This window comes from Leuciscus leuciscus (assembly GCF_965113295.1).
Source record: "Leuciscus leuciscus genome assembly, chromosome: 13".
Lineage (NCBI taxonomy): Eukaryota > Metazoa > Chordata > Actinopteri > Cypriniformes > Leuciscidae > Leuciscus > Leuciscus leuciscus.
Genome location: NC_138737.1, coordinates 27,925,834 through 27,945,663, shown reverse-complemented (window position 1 = coordinate 27,945,663; position 19,830 = coordinate 27,925,834). Strand labels below are relative to the sequence as shown.

The following is a 19,830-nucleotide window of genomic DNA, read 5'->3' as shown; positions in this document are numbered from 1 at the left end:
GCCTGTGCAGGTTTCGGGCCCTGAGGCCGCCCTGGCGATTTATGTAGGACACCACTGACATGTTGTCCGAGCGGACCAGGACGTGGTGTCCTCGTATTTAGGGACAAAAACGCGTCAGTGTGTTGTCTACTGCCAACATTTCGAGGCAGTTTATGTGTAGAAGCTTCTCCCGTTCTGACCATTGGCCGAAGAACGGTCTGCCCTTGAGCAGTGCTCCCCATCCCAAGGTGGAGGCGTCCGTAGACACTACCTTCACACTCGAGGAAGTCCCCAGGCTAACACCTGATTGGTACAAGTCGTTTGCTTTCCCAGGTTTCAGAGCTGCGATGCATTTCTGATTGACCTTGAGACGAAGCAGACCGGAAGCCCACGCTCGGCGCGGTACTCGCGCTTTCAGCCAGAACTGTAGCGGGCGCATGCGAAGCAAGCCCAACTGAAGTACTGATGATGCTGAGGCCATGAGACCTAGCATCCTCTGAAATTTCTTGAGCGGGACAGATGCGCCGCAGCGGAAAGAGCTCGCTGCGCGCTGAATGTCTAGTACGCGCTCTGGTGACAGTCGCGCTATCATAGACAGCGAGTCCAGTTCTGTGCCCAGAAAAGATATTATCTGTCTGGGAGACAGAGAACTCTTCGCCCAATTGACCCAGATTCTCGAGGTGATCGAGCAAAATGGTCCTGTGCTCTATGAGCACCGAGTGAGATTGAGCTAGAATCAGCCAATCGTCCAAGTAGTTCAATACTCGCATGCCCTGTAGTCTGAGGGGTGCGAGCGGCTAGAGACAAGCCGAACGGTAGGACTGAGCACTGATATGCCTGGCCCTCGAAGGCGAATCTCAAACGTCGCCTGTGACGTGACGCTATTTGTATTTGAAAATATGCGTCTTTCAGATCTATTGACACAAACCAATCTCCTCGGCGAATGTGCGTGAGGGTTTTTCTGGTCGTGAGCATTCCGAACTGTTGCTTCGCAAGCACTCTGTTCAGTTGCCTTAGATCTAGTATGGGTCTGAGACCCCCGTCTTTTTTCAGTACCAGGAAGTATCTGCTGTATAGCCCTCCTTCACTCTGAGCTTGAGATAAAGGCTCTATGGCCCCTTTGCTCAACAGTTTCAAAATTTCGGCTCGAAGTAGGTGGTGCTACTTCTGTTTTTACCGTAGCTTCGACGCGCGTCACATAGCGGCGAGGGCGTCGGCGAAACTGTAGCGAATAGCCGCTTTCTATAATGTCTAGCACCCACTTCAAAACCCCCGGGTAGCCTTGCCCATGCATCTGCACGAATGGCTAGGGGCTGAATGCGGAGCGCGCTCTGGTCGCTCAGCGACAGAGGGGCTTCGGTGTGCTGTAACATAAGCGTCGCGCTTCGAGGCAGGGGGCGCGCTGATAACGGCGGGCAGATTGCCCGCGCTCGACTCCTTTGCGGTGGTCAACCGAGAGGGGAGGGCTGGGCGAGTCCCGTAGGACCTGTCATGTCTATGTGTGAATGTGGGCGCGGGATAGCGGGCACATTTACAACACTGAGAGCATTGTTCGCCTGAGCAGAGCGAATGCACGTTGGTTTTGTTTTTACAGAAACCTTGAGATATGCGGAACGTAGTGTTTGTGGGCACTGGGCAGTGGGCACATTTACCACGTTTAATGCGCAATCGACCTGGGTCGATTTCATGTGCGCGAGCCCTGTGTGACGGGCTGTGTTTCTGTGTAGGAATTTCGTCTACATTCGTAACACCATCGGCCGTGGCCGGGACACCAGAAAATACACTCTTATGGGATTTATCTGGGTAGCCGTAAAAGCGGCGTTTGTGTGCAGGCAAGCGGGCTATTTCGCCGACTTGTTTACTGCAGAATACACTGGAACAGTCGCATTTACTGGAACTGAACGAGCGAGAAGTTGCCATAGAAACAGAAAGCGTCAACATGCTGGCGTTTGTTTGCAGGCGTGCGTGTATTACAGCAGGCTTGTTCACTGCAATATTGACATTTCCAGTCGTCTGAACTTCAGAGGCGGAAACCATAGAAACAGAGTTTGGGTGCAGGCGAACGGGTTGTACCACGCGCTCGTTGGCTGCAAAATACACATCTGCAGTCGCCTTTTCAGGGAACTGCCAGAGCGAGAATTGACGGCAAAAAGTGTGTTTTGCCGGTAGACCCGGGATTCGATCGCGGGTCTCTCGCGTGAAAATCTGACGATCTACCACTGGACCACAGAGGAAGACACATAGATATTCAGTAGCGCGAGTATTATCAAAGAGCGTCAACATGCTGGCGTTTGTTTGCAGGCGTGCGTGCAAAACAACAGGCTCGCTCACTGCAATATTGACATTTCCAGTCACCTGAACTTAAGAGGGGAATGAGAAATGTGTCAGGAGTGGAGGTCGGCCCGGCCGCAGCGGGGCTAAAAAACACCCTTTTCTCCTTTCGCCAGTGACGCACGGGAACCATAGAAACGGTGTTTGGGTGCAGGCGAGCGGGTTGTACAGCGCGCTCGTTGGCTGCAAAATGCACATCTGCAGTCGCCTTTCAGGGAACTGACAGAGCGAAGCATTGGCGGCATAATATATCTGCCGTTAGACCGGGATTCGAACCCCGGTCCCTCGTGTGAAAAACCTAAGATTCCGCCACTGAGCCACAGGGGGGGAACACAAAGGTGTATAGATGCATGAGCATATAAAAGAGCGTCAACATGTTTTCTTCGGCGTTTGCTTGCAAGCGTGCGTGTTACAACAGGCTCGTTTGCTGCAATATTGATATTTCCAGTCGCCTAATCAGGGAACTGAGTTGTCTTTTCGCCGGTGAGTGACGCGTGAATGGGGCGCAAGGGCAGGGTAGCTTTCTTGTAACGTAAAGAAAAACTAACCCCGATCGTCCGCTTCCAGCCTCCCTTGTGAACGGCGCAGTTTGCGCGGCTCGAACAGAGGGAGAGAGAAAGCTAGCCCCGTGACCGTCCGCTCCTGACATCCCCTGTGAACGGCGCGGTTTGCGCGGCTCGAACAGAGGGAGAGCAGGTATCATCCCCCAAGCAGGCAAGGCAAGCGGGCGCACCGGCGAGCTTTGCGGGTGGGGGGGGGCGGAGGAGCAGTCTCGGAGAAGGATGCCAGGTGAGTCCTCAGAGTCACCAGGCAGTAACTGGCTCGCAGTGAGGGCGGTCGCCGTCAGCGAGCGCGAGCGCGAGAGCGAGAGCTGCGTGATCCTCAGGAAAGGGGCGTCTTGAAAAAGACGCCCGGCTCTTTTAGTGCAATGAGAGTGTGTGTCGCGGCGGCGAGCACACACACATACACAAAACACAGTAGCAGAGAAAGGATATAACGCCGGATAGCGCAGCAGGAAGGCGACTGAAGGCGGCGCGGCCAGCGGCTTCAGAGTGTCGACTCGTCCCGCTGAAAGGCTTTTTCAGACGGCGCGGCTTCTCTCCGGGTCCAGCGATGCGAGAGCTTCGCTGAAGAGATGAAAAATCAGTGAGCTAGCCTCTCGAAGCTATGTTTATAGCCCTAGACCACGCCCATTCTGGCGGGACGTGACGTATTGGGCGCGAAGCGCCCCCATTGGAGCTGACGTCACGAGTGGGCCTTATCGATAGGCTGCTGCAGTTGCCGCAGGGCAGCCAATAGGCGCACAAGCCGTCTCGCCTGTGTCTGCATGCTGCCGCAACGCGTTTTACATTATTTCAAAATTAAGGATAATTTTTTGGCTTCAGTATCTCGCGGAAAAGAGATTTTCCCCTAGCGTAAGATTTACGCAGTACGAGAGTACCTCTCGTAAGAGAACCCCGCAATCTACTATGTTGTTTGAGGGGCGGGCGGTGCCAGCGTGCGTCACTTTAAGGTAGTGGGAGGGAGTGTCTGTTGTGAGGTTAGGGGGCACGTCAGCCAGAGTTGTAGTGTGTGTGTGTGTGTGTGTGTGTGTGTGTGTGTGTGTGTGTGTGTGTGTGTGTGTGTGTGTGAGTGAGTGAGACTGCCTGCTGAACATTGGGTCGCAGGAATAAGGATCTGAAGTGCCGGTGTTTCGGCAACAAAAACCCGCCGAACTGATCCGAAACCAGCCCAATTTTTATCCACCCGCCCAAACCCATTTTTGCCCGCAAAATAGATTGCAAAACCACCGGTAAACCGCCCAATCTGGCAACCCTGATCCCAATGCATCTTTTTCATTATCTGCATGGATATTAAAATCACCAACAATTACGTGATTTTAGTCGAAACCATTCACTGGGGAGGGCCGTGGTTTCAAGTAAATATCACACTGAATAAAGAATGTACAATATAGAAATTGATTTTAAGTGGCTGAACTCAAACATCTGACTTGTTGCATAGCATACATTGCTTATGATCAAAGCAAATGTTACTAATTGACCCAAATGTTAATGTGCCCCAGAACTGCAACAATGAAATGAACTGCAACAATTAAGTGATTAATTCATTAGCTGATTGAATAAAAAAGTATTACCTGCAACAATTTTGAGTGATTTTTCAAGCAAATATTCCACAACACGTACAGTAAATAGCAAACATACTATTAAGACAAAATTTCTATTTACAAAATTAATATATACAAAGAAACATGTGGTCAGGGCTGCGGTGTGTGTGTGTGTGTGTGTGTGTGTGTGTGTGTGTGTGTGTGTGTGTGTGTGTGTGTGTGTGTGTGTGTGATCTTATTTGTACAGTAATTTTGCCCTTCTCTCCTTCTGAGTGGCAAACCTGTCAATGGCCCTATTATTGAAGTCAGGAATGTCCCTGATAAGTTTCTTCTCCATGGAGGATTCAGGCGATCCTGTGTCATGGTGTTTCTCAGGAAGGTCTTAATCCTCTCTAAAGTAGAGAAGCACCTCTCAGACTCAGCTGTTGTCATGGGTGTGGTGATAAGGATCTTGAGAAGACTGACAGTCTCTGTGAAAGTGCTCTGAAGGTTGTTCTCCATGAAAAACTGGTACAGAGGCACTGCACCACTGCAAGCCTTGAACTCATCGTTCTCATAGATGAGGGACAGTTCTGTTTTGAGCTTGGCCTTGTTAAGCATGGGGTATGCCTTCACTGTTGTTTCAAGCGCTGTGTCAGGGAACTTCACACTGTGTTGTGGGAATAGCTCTCCATCCAACAGTGTTGCACTGATGTGGTGCTGGGTGAAGGAGAACCGCTCCTTGGCATGGGTCAGGATTAGGGATGGGAATTGAAATCCGGTTCCACTCGAGAACCGGTTCTAAGTTTTATGAACCATCATTATTGTATGCCCTCGACGTTAACGAGTCATCTTATCTTATCTTATCTTATCTTATCTTATCTTATCTTATCTTATCTTATCTTATCTTATCGACAGCCATTTATACAGACCGTGAACTCACAACTGTCCCTTTTGTCCTTTATCGGGCACCATAGCACGGCGTCCTACACATCTGTGCGTCATGACGTCAAAGCGATTTGACCAAAGGAGGGAATCATGGAGAGGAAGAGATGATCTAAAGCTTGGCTTTATTTTACTAAACAAGACAAAAATTATGCCGTTTGCAATAACTGCAAGAATGTTATTACGTGTAAGAGTGCAAATACAAGCAACATCATTAATCTACCCATGGAACTAAATTGCAGGAATGCCGTGTTTTCGCTCCGTTGCGTACCGCTGCCCGAGCAAGCAGCACCGTAACCTCCGTTGAACAGGGAAATGTAATGTTAAATATCACTGGCGTCTTACAAATAACAGGCATATTCTACGAAAACACTGTATTATGTATAACTATTCCATCCCAGTTTTTGACCTGTATGCTTGTGTTTACAGGGGATCAAAGTTTCAATTGTCTCTGATGGTCTGAAAACACTTTAGGAGGTCATCCCTGTGCTCGTACACTGTTCACAGCGCGATTGTGGAAGTTCCACTGTTTTGAAGAGGCTCTGGGAAGTCTATGGACAACCACTTGGTCAAGCACCTTGGTTCACTTGGGTGACCTGGAGAAGAAAGCAGAAAATGTGCAGATTTTGGGGATGTGTGACGTTGCCTGCTACATGATGAGATTCAGCTGATGCGCATGGCAGTGGACGTAGTGAGCATTTTCGTGGACATCCATTACCTTGCGCTGCACTCCACTGTTGGCTCCCCTTATTACATTAGCTCCGTCATAAGCTTGGCCGATAAGTTTGGCTTTTTGTCCATCTGGGAGTATGATGTTTAGCCTCTACAGAAGCGTTGTAGCGATGGTGTCTGCGGTGGCATTCTTGATCGTAATGAATTTGAAAAACCGCTCTTGGAAATTGTTGTTGCCATCGATGTAACGTAGCACAAGCACCAGCTGGCAGTGGGTGTAAATGTCAGTCGTCCTATCTGCTTGTATGGCAATGAAATCTACTCGCTTTACTTCGTCCATAATGTAATCCTTCAGCACTGACAGCATGCAGTCTAACACCTCGTTTTGTAGGGTCTTTGACGTACCTTTAAAAACGGTGGCTGTCTTAAGGTGCTCCTCCAGCACGCTGTCGAGTGAGGCAACGAAGTCCACCAATCCCTTGAAAATGCCGGGATTGTTTGAGGTGTCAGTCTCGTCATGCCCACGCAAGGCCAGTTCAAAAGCCCCACAAAACTTAACTCAGACGATTATTTTGGATAAGATGTGCCGGTTTTTATCCACCTCCTCATTGTGTTTCCTCACCGCAACCCTGTGGCCTTCGTCAAGCTGCGTAGCGATGTAGATTAACTATTCCAAGTATAGCTAGCTTAATGGAATTATCCATGTGTACCATGTTTCGTTACTTTCTCAGACAGGTGCTTCATATCCCTCACTCCGGTAACTGTACATGCTGGATCTGTCCCCATTGTTTTAAAAAGTAAGCACGGAAAGCAAATTAAGGCATTAGCATGACCACATCCAGCCAGCCAGGCCTTTCTAGTGTACCAGCTACGAGAGAAGCCTCACACATACTGCTTCCCTTTATCGCTAGCCTGCTGTCTGATAGAGATGTCAGGTTGATCTGGGCCCAGCTCTTTCACAAGGAGTTTATTTGCCAAAGTTCTCCTCTCAAATGTCAAGTCAAGTCAAGTCAAGTTTATTTGTATAGCGCTTTTCACAATACAGATTGTATCAAAGCAGCTTCACAGTATTAAATTTAAATAATACAACAAAGTTTGTTTCAAGAGGAATTTATTGATTGATAAAATTAAATTAAATATCCCCAAAATATCCCCAACTGAGCAAGCCAAAGGCAACAGTGGCAAGGAACCGAAAAACTCCATCAAGTGACCTAATGGTGTCCTAAAACTCCATCAGGTGACCTAATGGAGAAAAAAAAATAAAAAAAAAAAATAAAAAAAAATAAAAACCTTGGGAGAACCCAGGCTCAGTCGGGGGCCAGTTCTCCTCTGGCATTTATGAGCCAGAGGCCGGATTGTAGTTTGAACTGTAGGATTATATGAATGCCTGGCTGAAGAGATGCGACTTTAATCTAGTTTTAAACTGGGAGAGCGAGTCTGAGCAACGAACAGTATCAGGAAGACTATTCCAGAGTTTTGGAGCCAAATGTGAAAATGCTCTCCCTCCTTTGGTGGTTCTGGATCTAAAATGGATCTTAGAGGAGAGATTGTACCGAGTTAGGGTTGGGTATTGTAGGAGTAACTTCGTTCGCCATTGTCATACAGTAAAAATGGCTCCCTAAGACTCGTCCTGGCTTTAGTGGTGGACCGCGGCCGCACACTTGGGGCGCTAAAATAATCGCTCATATCGGGCTAGATTTGAACTCGCTGATTGGCTACAGTTTATGTCAAACATTAATTTCTTAAATCAGCAATTGGCTAAGCTGCTCCACAGATCTGTCTCCCAGGGACGATTTCTCCAGCACCCCAATGCTGATAAGACGTGCAGACAGGTGGAGGGGATGTGAAAAAGCATTTTGAATTTCTATCATATTTAATTTTCACATATACTGGGTGCATTTAATATCTCGAACACACATATTGACAATTTGTATACATGATTTATGTACGTATTTACTTATTTATTTATTGCATGTGGCTCAGAAACTGTGGTCTGGCTCATGGGGGGGGCGGCGCCCTAGCGCCCTCTTTTGGCCAGCCACCCCTAATTAACAGTGAGTGCTTGCATATCTCCTACTCGCTTCCCACATGCTAACACGAGTAGCAGCGCTATCTTAAACGAGAGCACTTTCAACTCGCCGCATGAAGTGGTTCGAAAGGCGAACATGACAGCGCTCTAAGTACTAAAGACATGTCCCAGACTGGCGTCAAACAAGGGCAGGGAGAATTAAATTGCCTCGCACCCAGCAGAAAACACGTTATAAAAGCATGCTTGCTAACTGATCATCTCTCAATAGTGGTGAGAAAGGCAGTTATAGCGGTCACATATGCTTTCAATGTAGAGGGCGAGCTTCCCACATCCAGCTGGTCCTGCAAAAAAGCCAAGATCACCAGTATGGAGCAGGTGTCAGGGCTCTCGTTCTTGGCTGTGCACCAAGCTGAGAACACTTTCCACTTGAGAGCGTACAGCCGTCTTGTTGACGGAGCTCTCGCGTCCTCTATCGTGTTCAGCACTCTCTGCCAAACATCTAGCAGGCTTAGACGGGCTTCACACACAACACGGTTCCCCATTTCTACTGTGCTACTTTTGCATTGTTTTTCTATGTAAACACAAACTAGAAGGATGTGTATGACCGTTGCTCTCGTGTATTTTGCAGCATCTCGCGCATGACACAGCATTCTAAAAATGCGGCGCTCAAGTTAAAATAAGTTCAACTTCATCTCCAGGCAGTTTATATGCCAATGCTTTTGGGCAGTCGACCAAACTCCAAAAGCAGAGGTTCTCCCCAGCTGCTCTGCGACACATCTGTGGTGGTCACCTTCCATCTGACCACCCTGCCCATGCTGATCCCCTGATCGTACATGGTCCTGTCGAACCAGGGTGACAGTGTATCATGGCATGCATTCCAAAATAGCCCGCCCCATACGCGGCATCCTCTTAGCGACATCTTCTTCGCCTGGATCGCAGTAGGGGAACTTCTTTCTGTGTTATCCGCTCGGCGCGAATATCCAAGGCGAAAACAACAGACTAGTGAAGGAGAAAGATTCAAAGACAATAGCACTCGGTGCGGGCTTATATAGCTGCCGGGCCTTCTCGCATTTGAATGCCATTGGCTATTGGTTAAGGGAGTTTCTCCACTGCATCAGCTATCGACGTTGTCGAGAGACCAACCTCGAAAGGGAACCACATTTAAAGGGACATTGTGTAGGATTTTCTCCCATCTAGCGGTGAAATTGTATTTTGCATTCAAACGAATAGTGCTCTCCAGCGCCTCACTTTTTCAAATGTGTGTTGCATCTACGGTAGCCGTTATGTACCAAAAAGCTATGACAGGATGTCTTATAATAGCACTTCATCGAGTTTTCCTTCGGGTGAACAGGTTTGTTATTTCAAACAAACTGCAACTTGACACAACGAACAAATGTACAGTTTTGAACAAACAAAACTTACAACCTTGTGTTTAGGGCCTTCTCTACTTTACTCAATAGCTGCTATTCATCAAAGAGCCTGTTTAACTTTTAACTATAAATGTTCTACTGTCTAAATAAAGTACACAACCAAGCAATGAAAAAAAGCTTGTAATTAAGACCGTAACATTGACTTACCTGTCGAGAAGAAAGCAGGCAACTTCAGCGTCTCTTTTGAAAGCTTTCTCCTGCATTAGCTATCCCGACATTAACCCTTGTTTTCAGTAATCTCCGGTCACGTTTCCTTTTACGGTCTATTTTGGACCTTTTCGACGACGAGGACTCCTTATCCTGTGACTCAGCATATGTACTGTATGGTCCTCCATTATAAATAACCGTGCAGTGCAGCCTTTTAAACTTGCCGGGGCAGTGACAAGCGCCTCTCACTGCTCTGCGCCTCCGCTTCTGCTGGTTTCAGTCACGTGACGTTGACTCTGAACGAAAACGCGTTGTGGAAACGCGTTGGCCTAGTACTATTTGTCCCTCTCTGCTATTATAGTTTTTCAAGATGGCGGAACTACATGGAAGCCTCCGTCGACCTACCCGTCCAAGATAATAAATTCTTCGTTTACGAGGATAATTCAGATCATTGGCAGAGGTATCTGTACACCATTGAGGACATATTTATGAATAAAAATATTGATTTTAGATAATAAAATACCTAAAAAACTACACATTGTCCCTTTAAGATTGGATTTGAATCTGTTCAATAAAAAACTGCTTTATTGGGTATAAATAGCACTAGCATTGATACTAGTCAATAAAAAATGTAATTGTAATTTAATTCTTGAAATCTGGAAGTCATAGAAAGAATACATTTATTTCTTAAAATTTTCATATTTTTGTTTACCTTCATTCATTAAAAAGCGTTCTATCATTATTAGGTATACACAACTGTCAATCATCAGTCAAATAAATCATTAATTCAATTCAATTCACATTTATTTGTATGGCGCTTTTCACAATACATATTGTTTCAAAGCAGCTTTACAGAAAATGCATGTCTACATTAAAATTTAGAGGGATCTGTTATCAGAGGTGACTGTGTCCAAGTTATGTATTTCAGAAATGTACAAATCACAAAGTTAGCTAATAATGTATTAATTTAAACAATGTATTAAAGGCAGAAACAATGAGCTCATTGAAGTAATGAATACATGTCATGTTTGTTAACAAATGATTAGGATATATAGAAACACTGGTGCATGCTGATTCAGAGCTTGCTTCATCTGAAGTCCTTGCAGGAGCTGGCATTCTCTCTCCACATTACAATTCAAGCCTAACTTATTTATTGAAATGGTAAAACCTGTAAGCCATAGAGAGAACGTATAATTTTTTTTAACAACAATATAATACAATATTTGTAATTAAATTGTACATTTAGTCTTTATTCTTAAACATGCATTATATCAGCATCAGTCTTATTACAATTAAATCCAAAATTATTATAATTGGTAAAACCTGAAAGCAAAAAAAAAGAAAAAGAAAACATCGATATAATAATACTACTCAATATGATTACGTCTATTATTAAATACTACAACACATTTACTGATGGTAATGCCGTAAATGGGTCCCACCTATCACGACATTCCCTACTCGGACTTCTCTTGGATAAAAAATGTAAAAATAAAAACTATTAGCGTAAAATGCTGAACATTAGAGGACAGGACTGCGTACCGCCTTTACGCTTCTCTGTTGGCTATAATTAAGCTTGCCTTCAAGTGGCATTGGCTGAAATTAGGGTTAGGGCTCTCCAACTGGCTTGCACGCAGGAAGCGGAAGTGTCAATGTAAGCGAAAGAGGTACTGCCCAGAACAACCGAAGAGCAAGGCGGAGCACGGGAACCGAATTGTGTCTTTTTAGCGATTAAAGTAAGAGTAAACGCCGTTCAGAACGTGAGTGTACTTTCCTTTTTCGTTATATCCCTCCCCATGTGTCTTACATAACGTGTTTTCATTCCCTTGATTGCGTAACTGGCCTATTGCCCCCTTTTTTTTTTTTGCGGGCAGCGAAGGGGTTTAGCAGGTTGCTAAGTGCTTCAGGCCTCACTGTCTGCCAGACGCGGTGAATAATTACAATGAAATATACGAGCTTACTGCTCGCATTTTGTGTTTGATTATAGTATAATGTTAGCAGTATTGTTTTGAAGATTGACAATCATTACACATTCTCTAAGAATTGTGTTATTTTTAATGAGGATGTGTGGTTAGCCTGCTAGTTCACGACCGAGAAACTGGCAAATTATGAAAGCTGCGGCACAGTCCTAATAAACTACGCATTTTTCATGTTAATGGCCCTTAAGCAGACTTTTTAAATGTAACGTTAAATGTGTGACAAGTGAGTAACTTCGTTTGTCGTTCAGATGAACTTTGCAGACATTTTACATTCATAAACCGATATATTACACACTGCATGAAATAATAATATTCGAAAAAGCATAATAGGGGCACTTTAAACCTGATGCCATAATGTTTTCTGCTGGTATCGCATTACATTTTTGTCAGTTTCCTATCACTTTCTTCTGTGTGAGAGATCACAAACCTGTGTAGGGATGGGTGTTGACACAGATTTCACGATTCGTTTCCGATTCACTAGCTCATTCATTTTAGTTATCAATTTGTTGGCGAACATCCCTACATCGCCCATGGTGTTTGTAGCTGTCTTTAGGTAACGTTAAACATGTGCTGCACGCTTTTCTTGCTATAACAAAATAAACTAGGGATGCACCAATATGACAATTTTGGCATACCTATAATTATTTATATTAAAAAGTAATTAACCAATATATTGGCTGATAAAGCTAAATCCAAATTTTGATATATTTTTTTGAGAACCTGATTACAAAAATAAGGCTCACCATTAAAAGCCATGTCCCAAGCACTTCAACATAAATAGTACAGTAGCCTATAGTGAACCAGTGTAAGATTCCTTATCTTTTAAAATGATTTTTTACACTCCTATGGCCATAAAAACTTTTGCCTTACAAAAAAAGCCAGAATAATGCAGACATGGCACTGGACAACATTACTTGCAAAGAATCAAAATGCATGTGCAAAAATAAAATGAAATAGCCCATGCACAGAAAATAATGAAATTATTTGATTTAAACCACATTGTTAATTAAAATATGAAATATTTGATGATAAAATAAATATCTAAAATTAATATTACGGTTTCAAATAACAGCACTAAGCTGAAGCTGAAAAATGAACACCGGTAAACTGAAGTGCTTTGTGGGTTAATTAACTCAACGAAATGCATCCTATATGAGATTAAAGGGTTAGTTCACCCAAAAATGAAAACTGTCAGTAATTACTCACCCTCATGTTATTCCAACCCCGTAAGACTTTCATTCATCTTCGGAACACAAATTAAGATATTTTTGATGAAATCTGAGAGCTGGCTCCTTCATAGGCTTCTGGGCAATTTCATTCTGCCGGTCCAGAAAAGTTAGTAAAAACATCGTTAAAATAGTCCAAGTGATTACAGTGGCTCCATTCTTAAGTTTATCAAGCGACAAGAATACTTCTTAAGCGCAAAAAAACTAACAAAAATAATGACTTCATTCAACTATTCATTTTCTTCTGTGTGTGTGTGGGCCTCTGACGTGAGTTCAGTAGAGCGCCACAACGCATGCGCGAGAACTGAGAAGATGACACTCACGATCATTTGATGGGAAAGTGTGAAAGGGAAGCCATTCATTTTGCGACATTTGTAAGGCACTTTTACGTTTTCTTGTTGGTTTCTCACGATTCGGACATCCAGGAAATGCACATTTTAGAACCATTTTAAACGCTACATCGAGACCCATCTGCGTCATCTTCTCAGTTCTCGCGCTTCTCGTGGCGCTCTTGTGAATTAGATTTTTCGCTTGAAATTTATCGGGGTCTTGAGTGTGTTGCATGTTTCTGTCTTGTGCTTTCAAAACCTTAAATTCCATTTAATTTAGTGGTTTATGTGAAATACTGTCCTCATACCAATTCGTATATCTGATTCTCAGTGTAAAATGGACAAGAGTGACCTGGTGCAGAAAGCCAAGCTCGCTGAGCAGGCCGAGCGCTATGATGACATGGCAGCAGCTATGAAGGCTGTTACCGAGGGCGGCGTGGAGCTTTCGAATGAAGAGCGCAACCTGCTTTCCGTGGCGTACAAGAACGTGGTAGGCGCCCGCCGCTCCTCCTGGCGTGTCATCTCGAGCATTGAGCAGAAAACCGAGGGGAATGAGAAGAAGCAGCAAATGGCACGCGAGTACCGTGAAAAAATTGAGACTGAACTGCAGGACATCTGCAATGATGTGCTGGTATCTTCATTTCTTTCTCTTGACTTTCTAAACCTTTTATGATGACATCAAATGTAGGGCTGCAAAAACAAATTGATAAAATCGATTATTACCGATAATGAAAATAATCAACAATGAATTTGATTATCGATTAGTCGCGTCTGCAAGCTGTGCTCGGAAACCATCATCCAGTCAAATCGCTTTACAGTGCTGATAAAGTAATGATCTATTTCTATAAGTGGTCGACCGATAATGTTTTTTTGATGACCGATTCCGATATCTTAGAGAGTAGGGTGGCCGATATAGCCTCTCTCTCTCTCTCTCTCTCTCTATCTATCTATCTATCTATCGATCGATCGATCGATCGATCGATCTATCTATCTAATATACTTTATATACTTTATATTTACTTTAAACAATATTTAATAAATTAGAAAACAAATATTTACCGACCGTCACTCGCAGTAACACATTTATGCAGGCTACAAATGCACACTTCACAAGATATCACAGCTGGATTCCATTAAATCGGCAAGCTTTGTTAAATTTAATGTTTATTAGATTTTCAGAGATTTGTTTAAATGATGTAGATGCGCATTTGCTGAATGTTGACGGTAAATGAGAAAGTATTTTAGCCTGATTGTTTGCCTTTTCTGTTACAAATAATATAAAAGCAAACGCTTTACTTTTTTGCATACCATTTACTTTCTTTGTTTACCAGTTCTGTGGAAGTAAAATAATGACACATGTTTTTGAAACAAAAAAGCTTGTTGAATTGCACTACTTGAAAAAATATGCATTGCATTAACCCTGCTTGCATTTTAATGCATTGTATTTTCAGGGCTTGCATTTTTATGGGCTGAAATTCAACATGGGTGTATATTTAAAGGTTGTATCAGTGATTTCAGGCCCCCAAAAAATGATCACATTCATCTAATCTTTCCTAACGATCCGCTAGCTGCCCGCCCCATAAGCATGCCGTCAAAAAACTGCGTCTCTGTAGGCAGCCTAGGCTCTGAGATCTGCAAACAAAAACAATTGGTTTCACCAACCACTCAAAACCAAAACAAATAGTGTTCCAACCAATCACCGACAGGGGGAGGGTGTTGTGAGGTTTTGAGCCAGTTTCTTCTTCAGCTCTGACTTCGCGTGCAGCCGAGCTGTTTAATGCACGAGCACAAAACCTCACAACACCCACCCCCTGTCGGTGATTGCTTGGAACACTATTTGTTTTGGTTTTGAGTGGTTGGTGAAACCAATTGTTTTTGTGTTTTTTGCCTACAGAGACGCGTTTTTTTGACGGCATGCTTATGGGGCGGGCAGCTAGCGGATCGTTAGGAAAGATTAGATGAATGTGATCTTTTTTTTTTGGGCCTGAAATCACTGATACAACCTTTAAGCTGTGAATATTCCAATTCAAAACATTTCACACACGTTTTCATTATTAAAAATTCAATAATCCATATTCACCTTTCAGATTTCACCTCCAAAATGTTCATTCTGTTTAAAAATACAACCTATAATATTCGACCGGCAATTTTCAGTCCCATTTTATTTCGCTTTACAAATTCACTTCCACAAATTCAGTGGTTCAAATTCGACAGAAAATTCAACATTTGACATCCGGGTGAGAGACTCATTCATTCGTTGAATTACAGAAATGGAGCAAGCAGTAGGCTATTTGTGATTTAATATCAGGGCGATGAATTGTGATGATTATCATACGGAAAAGCTGATAAAGTCACAAAAGCTGTGTTTACATTGAAGTCTTCACTGTTACTTTTGTACATGTAAGTTTTGCACAGCTTTCTCTGTCGTGACTGAGATTGTTATTCCCCGATGCTGATGTACAGATTAAACGTTAAATCTGAGGTAGTAGGCATATATTTCTCTTGGTTGTTTAGTTTTCTTAACTTTATATTGCTGTGCAGTGCTGCAGAACTGGGGATTCCCTCAATATGTCCCTCAATACCATTCGTTCAATCGTTTTTTCAAATTAAAACCAAAAATAAAAAGATGAAAACCGACTTGTTTTTCCATTATTTATTTCCTGAACTAAAATGAAAAAACTAATAACAATGGGTTTTCTGATTGTGCTCAATCAAAAATAGAATAAAATAATTACTGGATTAGACAAATTTAAATTTTGATTTTTAATTTAACACCTTAGGCATATCAAGGAAATAATTTTAAACAGATCAAGTACTATTGTGGTAACAGATTACAGCCATTTTAATAAAGGTGTGAATAGCAATCATAGGCTACTCATTCGCTTACAGTCCGACTTTTGAACTTTATTCCTTTTTTTTTTATTATTATTTATTCGGGACACACACATACACACCTAAGGTTTACGGAGTTCTGCGCGGGACTGTTTTTTTTCTGTCCCGTTCCCACAAGGTTCTATTCAGCAACCGCTTAAAATACACTCGGTGTTCACCCGCTTTATTTCCCGACCTGACGGTTCCGCAAAATTTAGATCTCGTTTCCATAATCTCACATTCAAATGTCTCTAACGGCAAGAATGAGATTAAGTAGCCTATAATAAATGCTATACAAAAATTGTGTTCGTGTCAATATAAATATTAGGCTATTTTAACATTGTACTATCAGCAGAGTAAAAAAATGCCACAGAAAAAAATTATGAAATATAAATAGCCTAACATAAATGAAATAGGACAAAGCCTATCACTCAAATTTCTAAGCAACATAAACGAAAATCATATTGCCCTACTGACAAATGAAGTAGGCTATTTTCTGCCGAACTATTTCAAACATCCTTGCAAAAAAAGAATGTTGTTGACTGACAATGGTTTCAGTACCAAACAGCTCCTCAGAGCTAGGTGTACAGGTGGTCAGAATTAAGTGCGGATACGCTGTCAAAAGATGTCGGGAGTGGGCTATTGTCAGTCAGACCGCCCGCTCCGTCCAAAGTAGCCTACACCAGAGTTCTGACCGCTACCGTCTTTTGACGCGCGAATGGACACAAAGTGGTCAAGCGTATAACTAGGCGCGGCAGGCGCGAATTTGACGCGCTATTCGCGTCCGGTGTGAACGCACAGTTATACTTTAAAATGTAATCCCGCGCCGCATGATTCCCTATGGGTGTTTCACACAGTATGCGGCGGTGAAATCGCCGCGCGACTACGGCTTTTCAAGTAGTGGAAGAGTTTTGTGCAGCATTTAGGACTTCCAAAATAATCCGGCGGGCCAGAAAATATTGCTGGCGGGCCAGATTTGGCCCGCGGGCCGCCAGTTGTCGTTCCCTGCTCTACAGTTTTCTTCGTCAGCAGCCGCTTGCACCCCCAGCTGGTGAGACCGACTAACAGCTATGGAGATCATCAATCGGCAATCTACTGATATTCCTGCCGTTACCGGATGTCAAATGTTGAGTTTTCTGTTGAATTTGAACCACTGAATTTGTGGAAGCGAATTTGTAAAGCGAAATAAAATGGACCGAAAATTGCCGGTCGAATATTATAGGTTGTATTTTTAAACAGAATGAACATTTTGGAAGTGAAATCTGAAAGGTGAATATGAATTATTGAATTTTTAATAATGAAAACGTGTGTGAAATGTTTTGAATTGGAATTTTCACAGCTTAAATATACACCCATGTTGAATTTCAGCCCATAAAAATGCAAGCCCTGAAAATACAATGCATTAAAATGCAAGCAGGGTTAATGCAATGCATACATTTTCGAGTAGTGCAATTCAACAAGCTTTTTTGTTTCAAAAACATTTGTCATTATTTTACTTAAATACAGTTCTGTCTGTATGGAAGTAAATTTCCATACAGACATACTGTCTGTTTAAAATTTTTCGAAAGACAAAGTATTAGATATGACTGACAAAGTATTAGATATGACTGACAGAGATGGTAAACTAATGAAGACGATGGACACTGTGAGTGAGCGCTGTGTGATCAGGCGCTGCCGTTATCTTCTCAGGGTCTGGTGTTCTTAGCGCCAGCCGCCAAAATAAAAGTCTGGAGCGACGTCAAAATAAAAGTCGCTCTTCCAACACATCGGCCAATTAGAAGAACTTATCGGCCGATGCCGATATTTAAAAAATGCCAAATATCGGCCGATATATCGGCCTTGGCAATATATCAGTCGACCACTAATTTCTATTAACAAAACGCATATGGAAAATAGCGACGGACACAGAGTGAGCTGCTGCACATGATCAGGAAAGCTACATGATTCAAGTTGTCCGAAACATGAGAATGCTTTATATTTGTTTACCACCTTGCTTTGTCGTGCTTTGACAGATGCGTGTGCTGTTTAATGCCTTTGACATGTTTTCCTCAACTTAACTTAAACTTTATGGTTCTATCCTTTTAGAAAGTCCTTTGATTATTTCCTATTAGCATATTCGGACAACAAGGGTCTTGTTAAACTTCAGTGTTCAATGAACGAGTGCCGGTGGGTGCATGCGCGTCAAACAGACGGAGCGCAATAATTATAAAATACACATTTTGCTAAAATATTTTATTTAATTCTACATGTAACCCAAGTAATCATATTTATGAGAGCAGTTACAGTAATTACACTATTGTATAATTCTGACTAAAATACACATTTTGCTAAAATATTTTTTGTTAGAAATAAGTGTAGGTTTAAAATTCTTCATGTAACAATTAATCATATTAATGAGAGCAGTAACAGTAAATGCACTGTTGTTGGAATAGCACATTAATGTAATATTGTGTGTTCCTCCTACATCATATAAGTTCAGTTTTTGTGCTTTTGTTTTTATCATTTTTAATTTAGTAGTTTTAATTTTTGCATTAAAATAGTAAGCAATCAGTTGATTTTAGGTTTAGAATGTAATGTTTGTATTTTAACAAATTTCTTTCTTGTAATTAATAGTATAGTCTGCATAGATACATTCACTATATTTGTTTTCATAGGCTTAATATTACACTTTGTTTGGAAGACGACATTGGCATGATGTGGAATAACGTTTAAAATAATGGATTCATTTGGAAAATTAATGGACAGATTAATCGATAATCAAAATAATCATTAGTTGCAGCCCTGATCAAATGATTCTGAATATGTTCATTCTTAAACACATTTTCTTAAATAAAAAATATTTCTTGTTCAGTTGTCAAAGAACAGTTAATTTCGTTTTTTATTTGTTAACAATAAGATTCAAATGTCATTCATTATTTTTAACCTTCCTTCAGAAAGATAGGGACATTTTCCACAATATGAGCCATCCTGATGCTCCCAACTTGTCTTGACAGGGTCTTTTGGAGAAGTTCTTAATTCCCAATGCTTCTCAAGCAGAGAGCAAGGTGTTTTATCTGAAAATGAAAGGTGATTACTATAGATACTTATCTGAGGTTGCATCTGGAGAAACTAAGACCGGTAAGTGCATTGTAAAATTGGTTTCACTTTTTCTTAAATAAAAATGGTCATTGGTTGATTTGACTGTTCTATCTCTCTCTCTCTCTCTCTCTCTCTCTCTCTCTCTCTCTCTCTCTCTCTCTCTCTCTCTCTCTCTCTCTCTCTCTCTCTCTCTCTCTCTCTCTGTCTATCTATAATCATTTATCTCTCTGTCTCTGTCTATCTATAATCATTTATCTCTCTGTCTCTCTCTCTCTCTGTCTATCTATAATCATTTATCTGTCTATCTATTAGACGGATGGCGTCATACGGTAATAGGATATATCACGATAATAAACATGCATGTTATTTTTATCGTGAGCACTAGTGCTGTCATGATACTGCAATTTCTAACTTCGATATGATACCTTGAAAATATAAATATTCTATAACATTTGAGCCCACAGGGAAAACTGCTATATATCTATCTATAAATTACAGAAACGTCTGTCTGTCTGTGTGTGTGTATGTCTGTTAACCACATATCTCTCGAACCGTTAGTCCGATGGATTTCAAACTTGACAGGTGTCTCGCTACGGTCACGAGTAAGTGCAGCGCCAAGTTTGACGTTGTTTGGATGAGAAATGCTAAAGATATTGTTAAATATATCATTTTTTAAAGGTCAGACTGATCTCATGAAATGGCGTATGTATGACACGCCAATTCGTATTTCC

At 42.3% G+C, this 19,830-nt stretch overlaps 1 protein-coding gene and 1 long non-coding RNA gene across 3 annotated transcripts in view; one reads left to right on the top strand and one right to left on the bottom strand.

Moving 5' to 3' along the window:
• The window catches only part of LOC309512292, a 101,274-nt gene that overhangs the window by 58,817 nt on the left and 22,627 nt on the right, over positions 1–19,830 (bottom strand). The gene's annotated exons all lie outside the window — the stretch shown is intronic.
• ywhabb (tyrosine 3-monooxygenase/tryptophan 5-monooxygenase activation protein, beta polypeptide b) overlaps positions 11,230–19,830 on the top strand; it is a 43,980-nt gene continuing 35,379 nt past the window's right edge. Inside the window, exons 1-3 of one of the 2 annotated variants that reach the window (XM_082187798.1) lie at positions 11,230–11,376; positions 13,482–13,781; positions 19,015–19,138. In XM_082187798.1, the coding sequence (XP_082043924.1) occupies positions 13,488–13,781; positions 19,015–19,138 (418 nt within the window). In that variant the 5' untranslated portion in view covers positions 11,230–11,376; positions 13,482–13,487. The remainder of the gene's footprint in view (positions 11,377–13,481; positions 13,782–19,014; positions 19,139–19,830) is intronic. The other variant, XM_082187799.1, reaches the window with a different exon arrangement.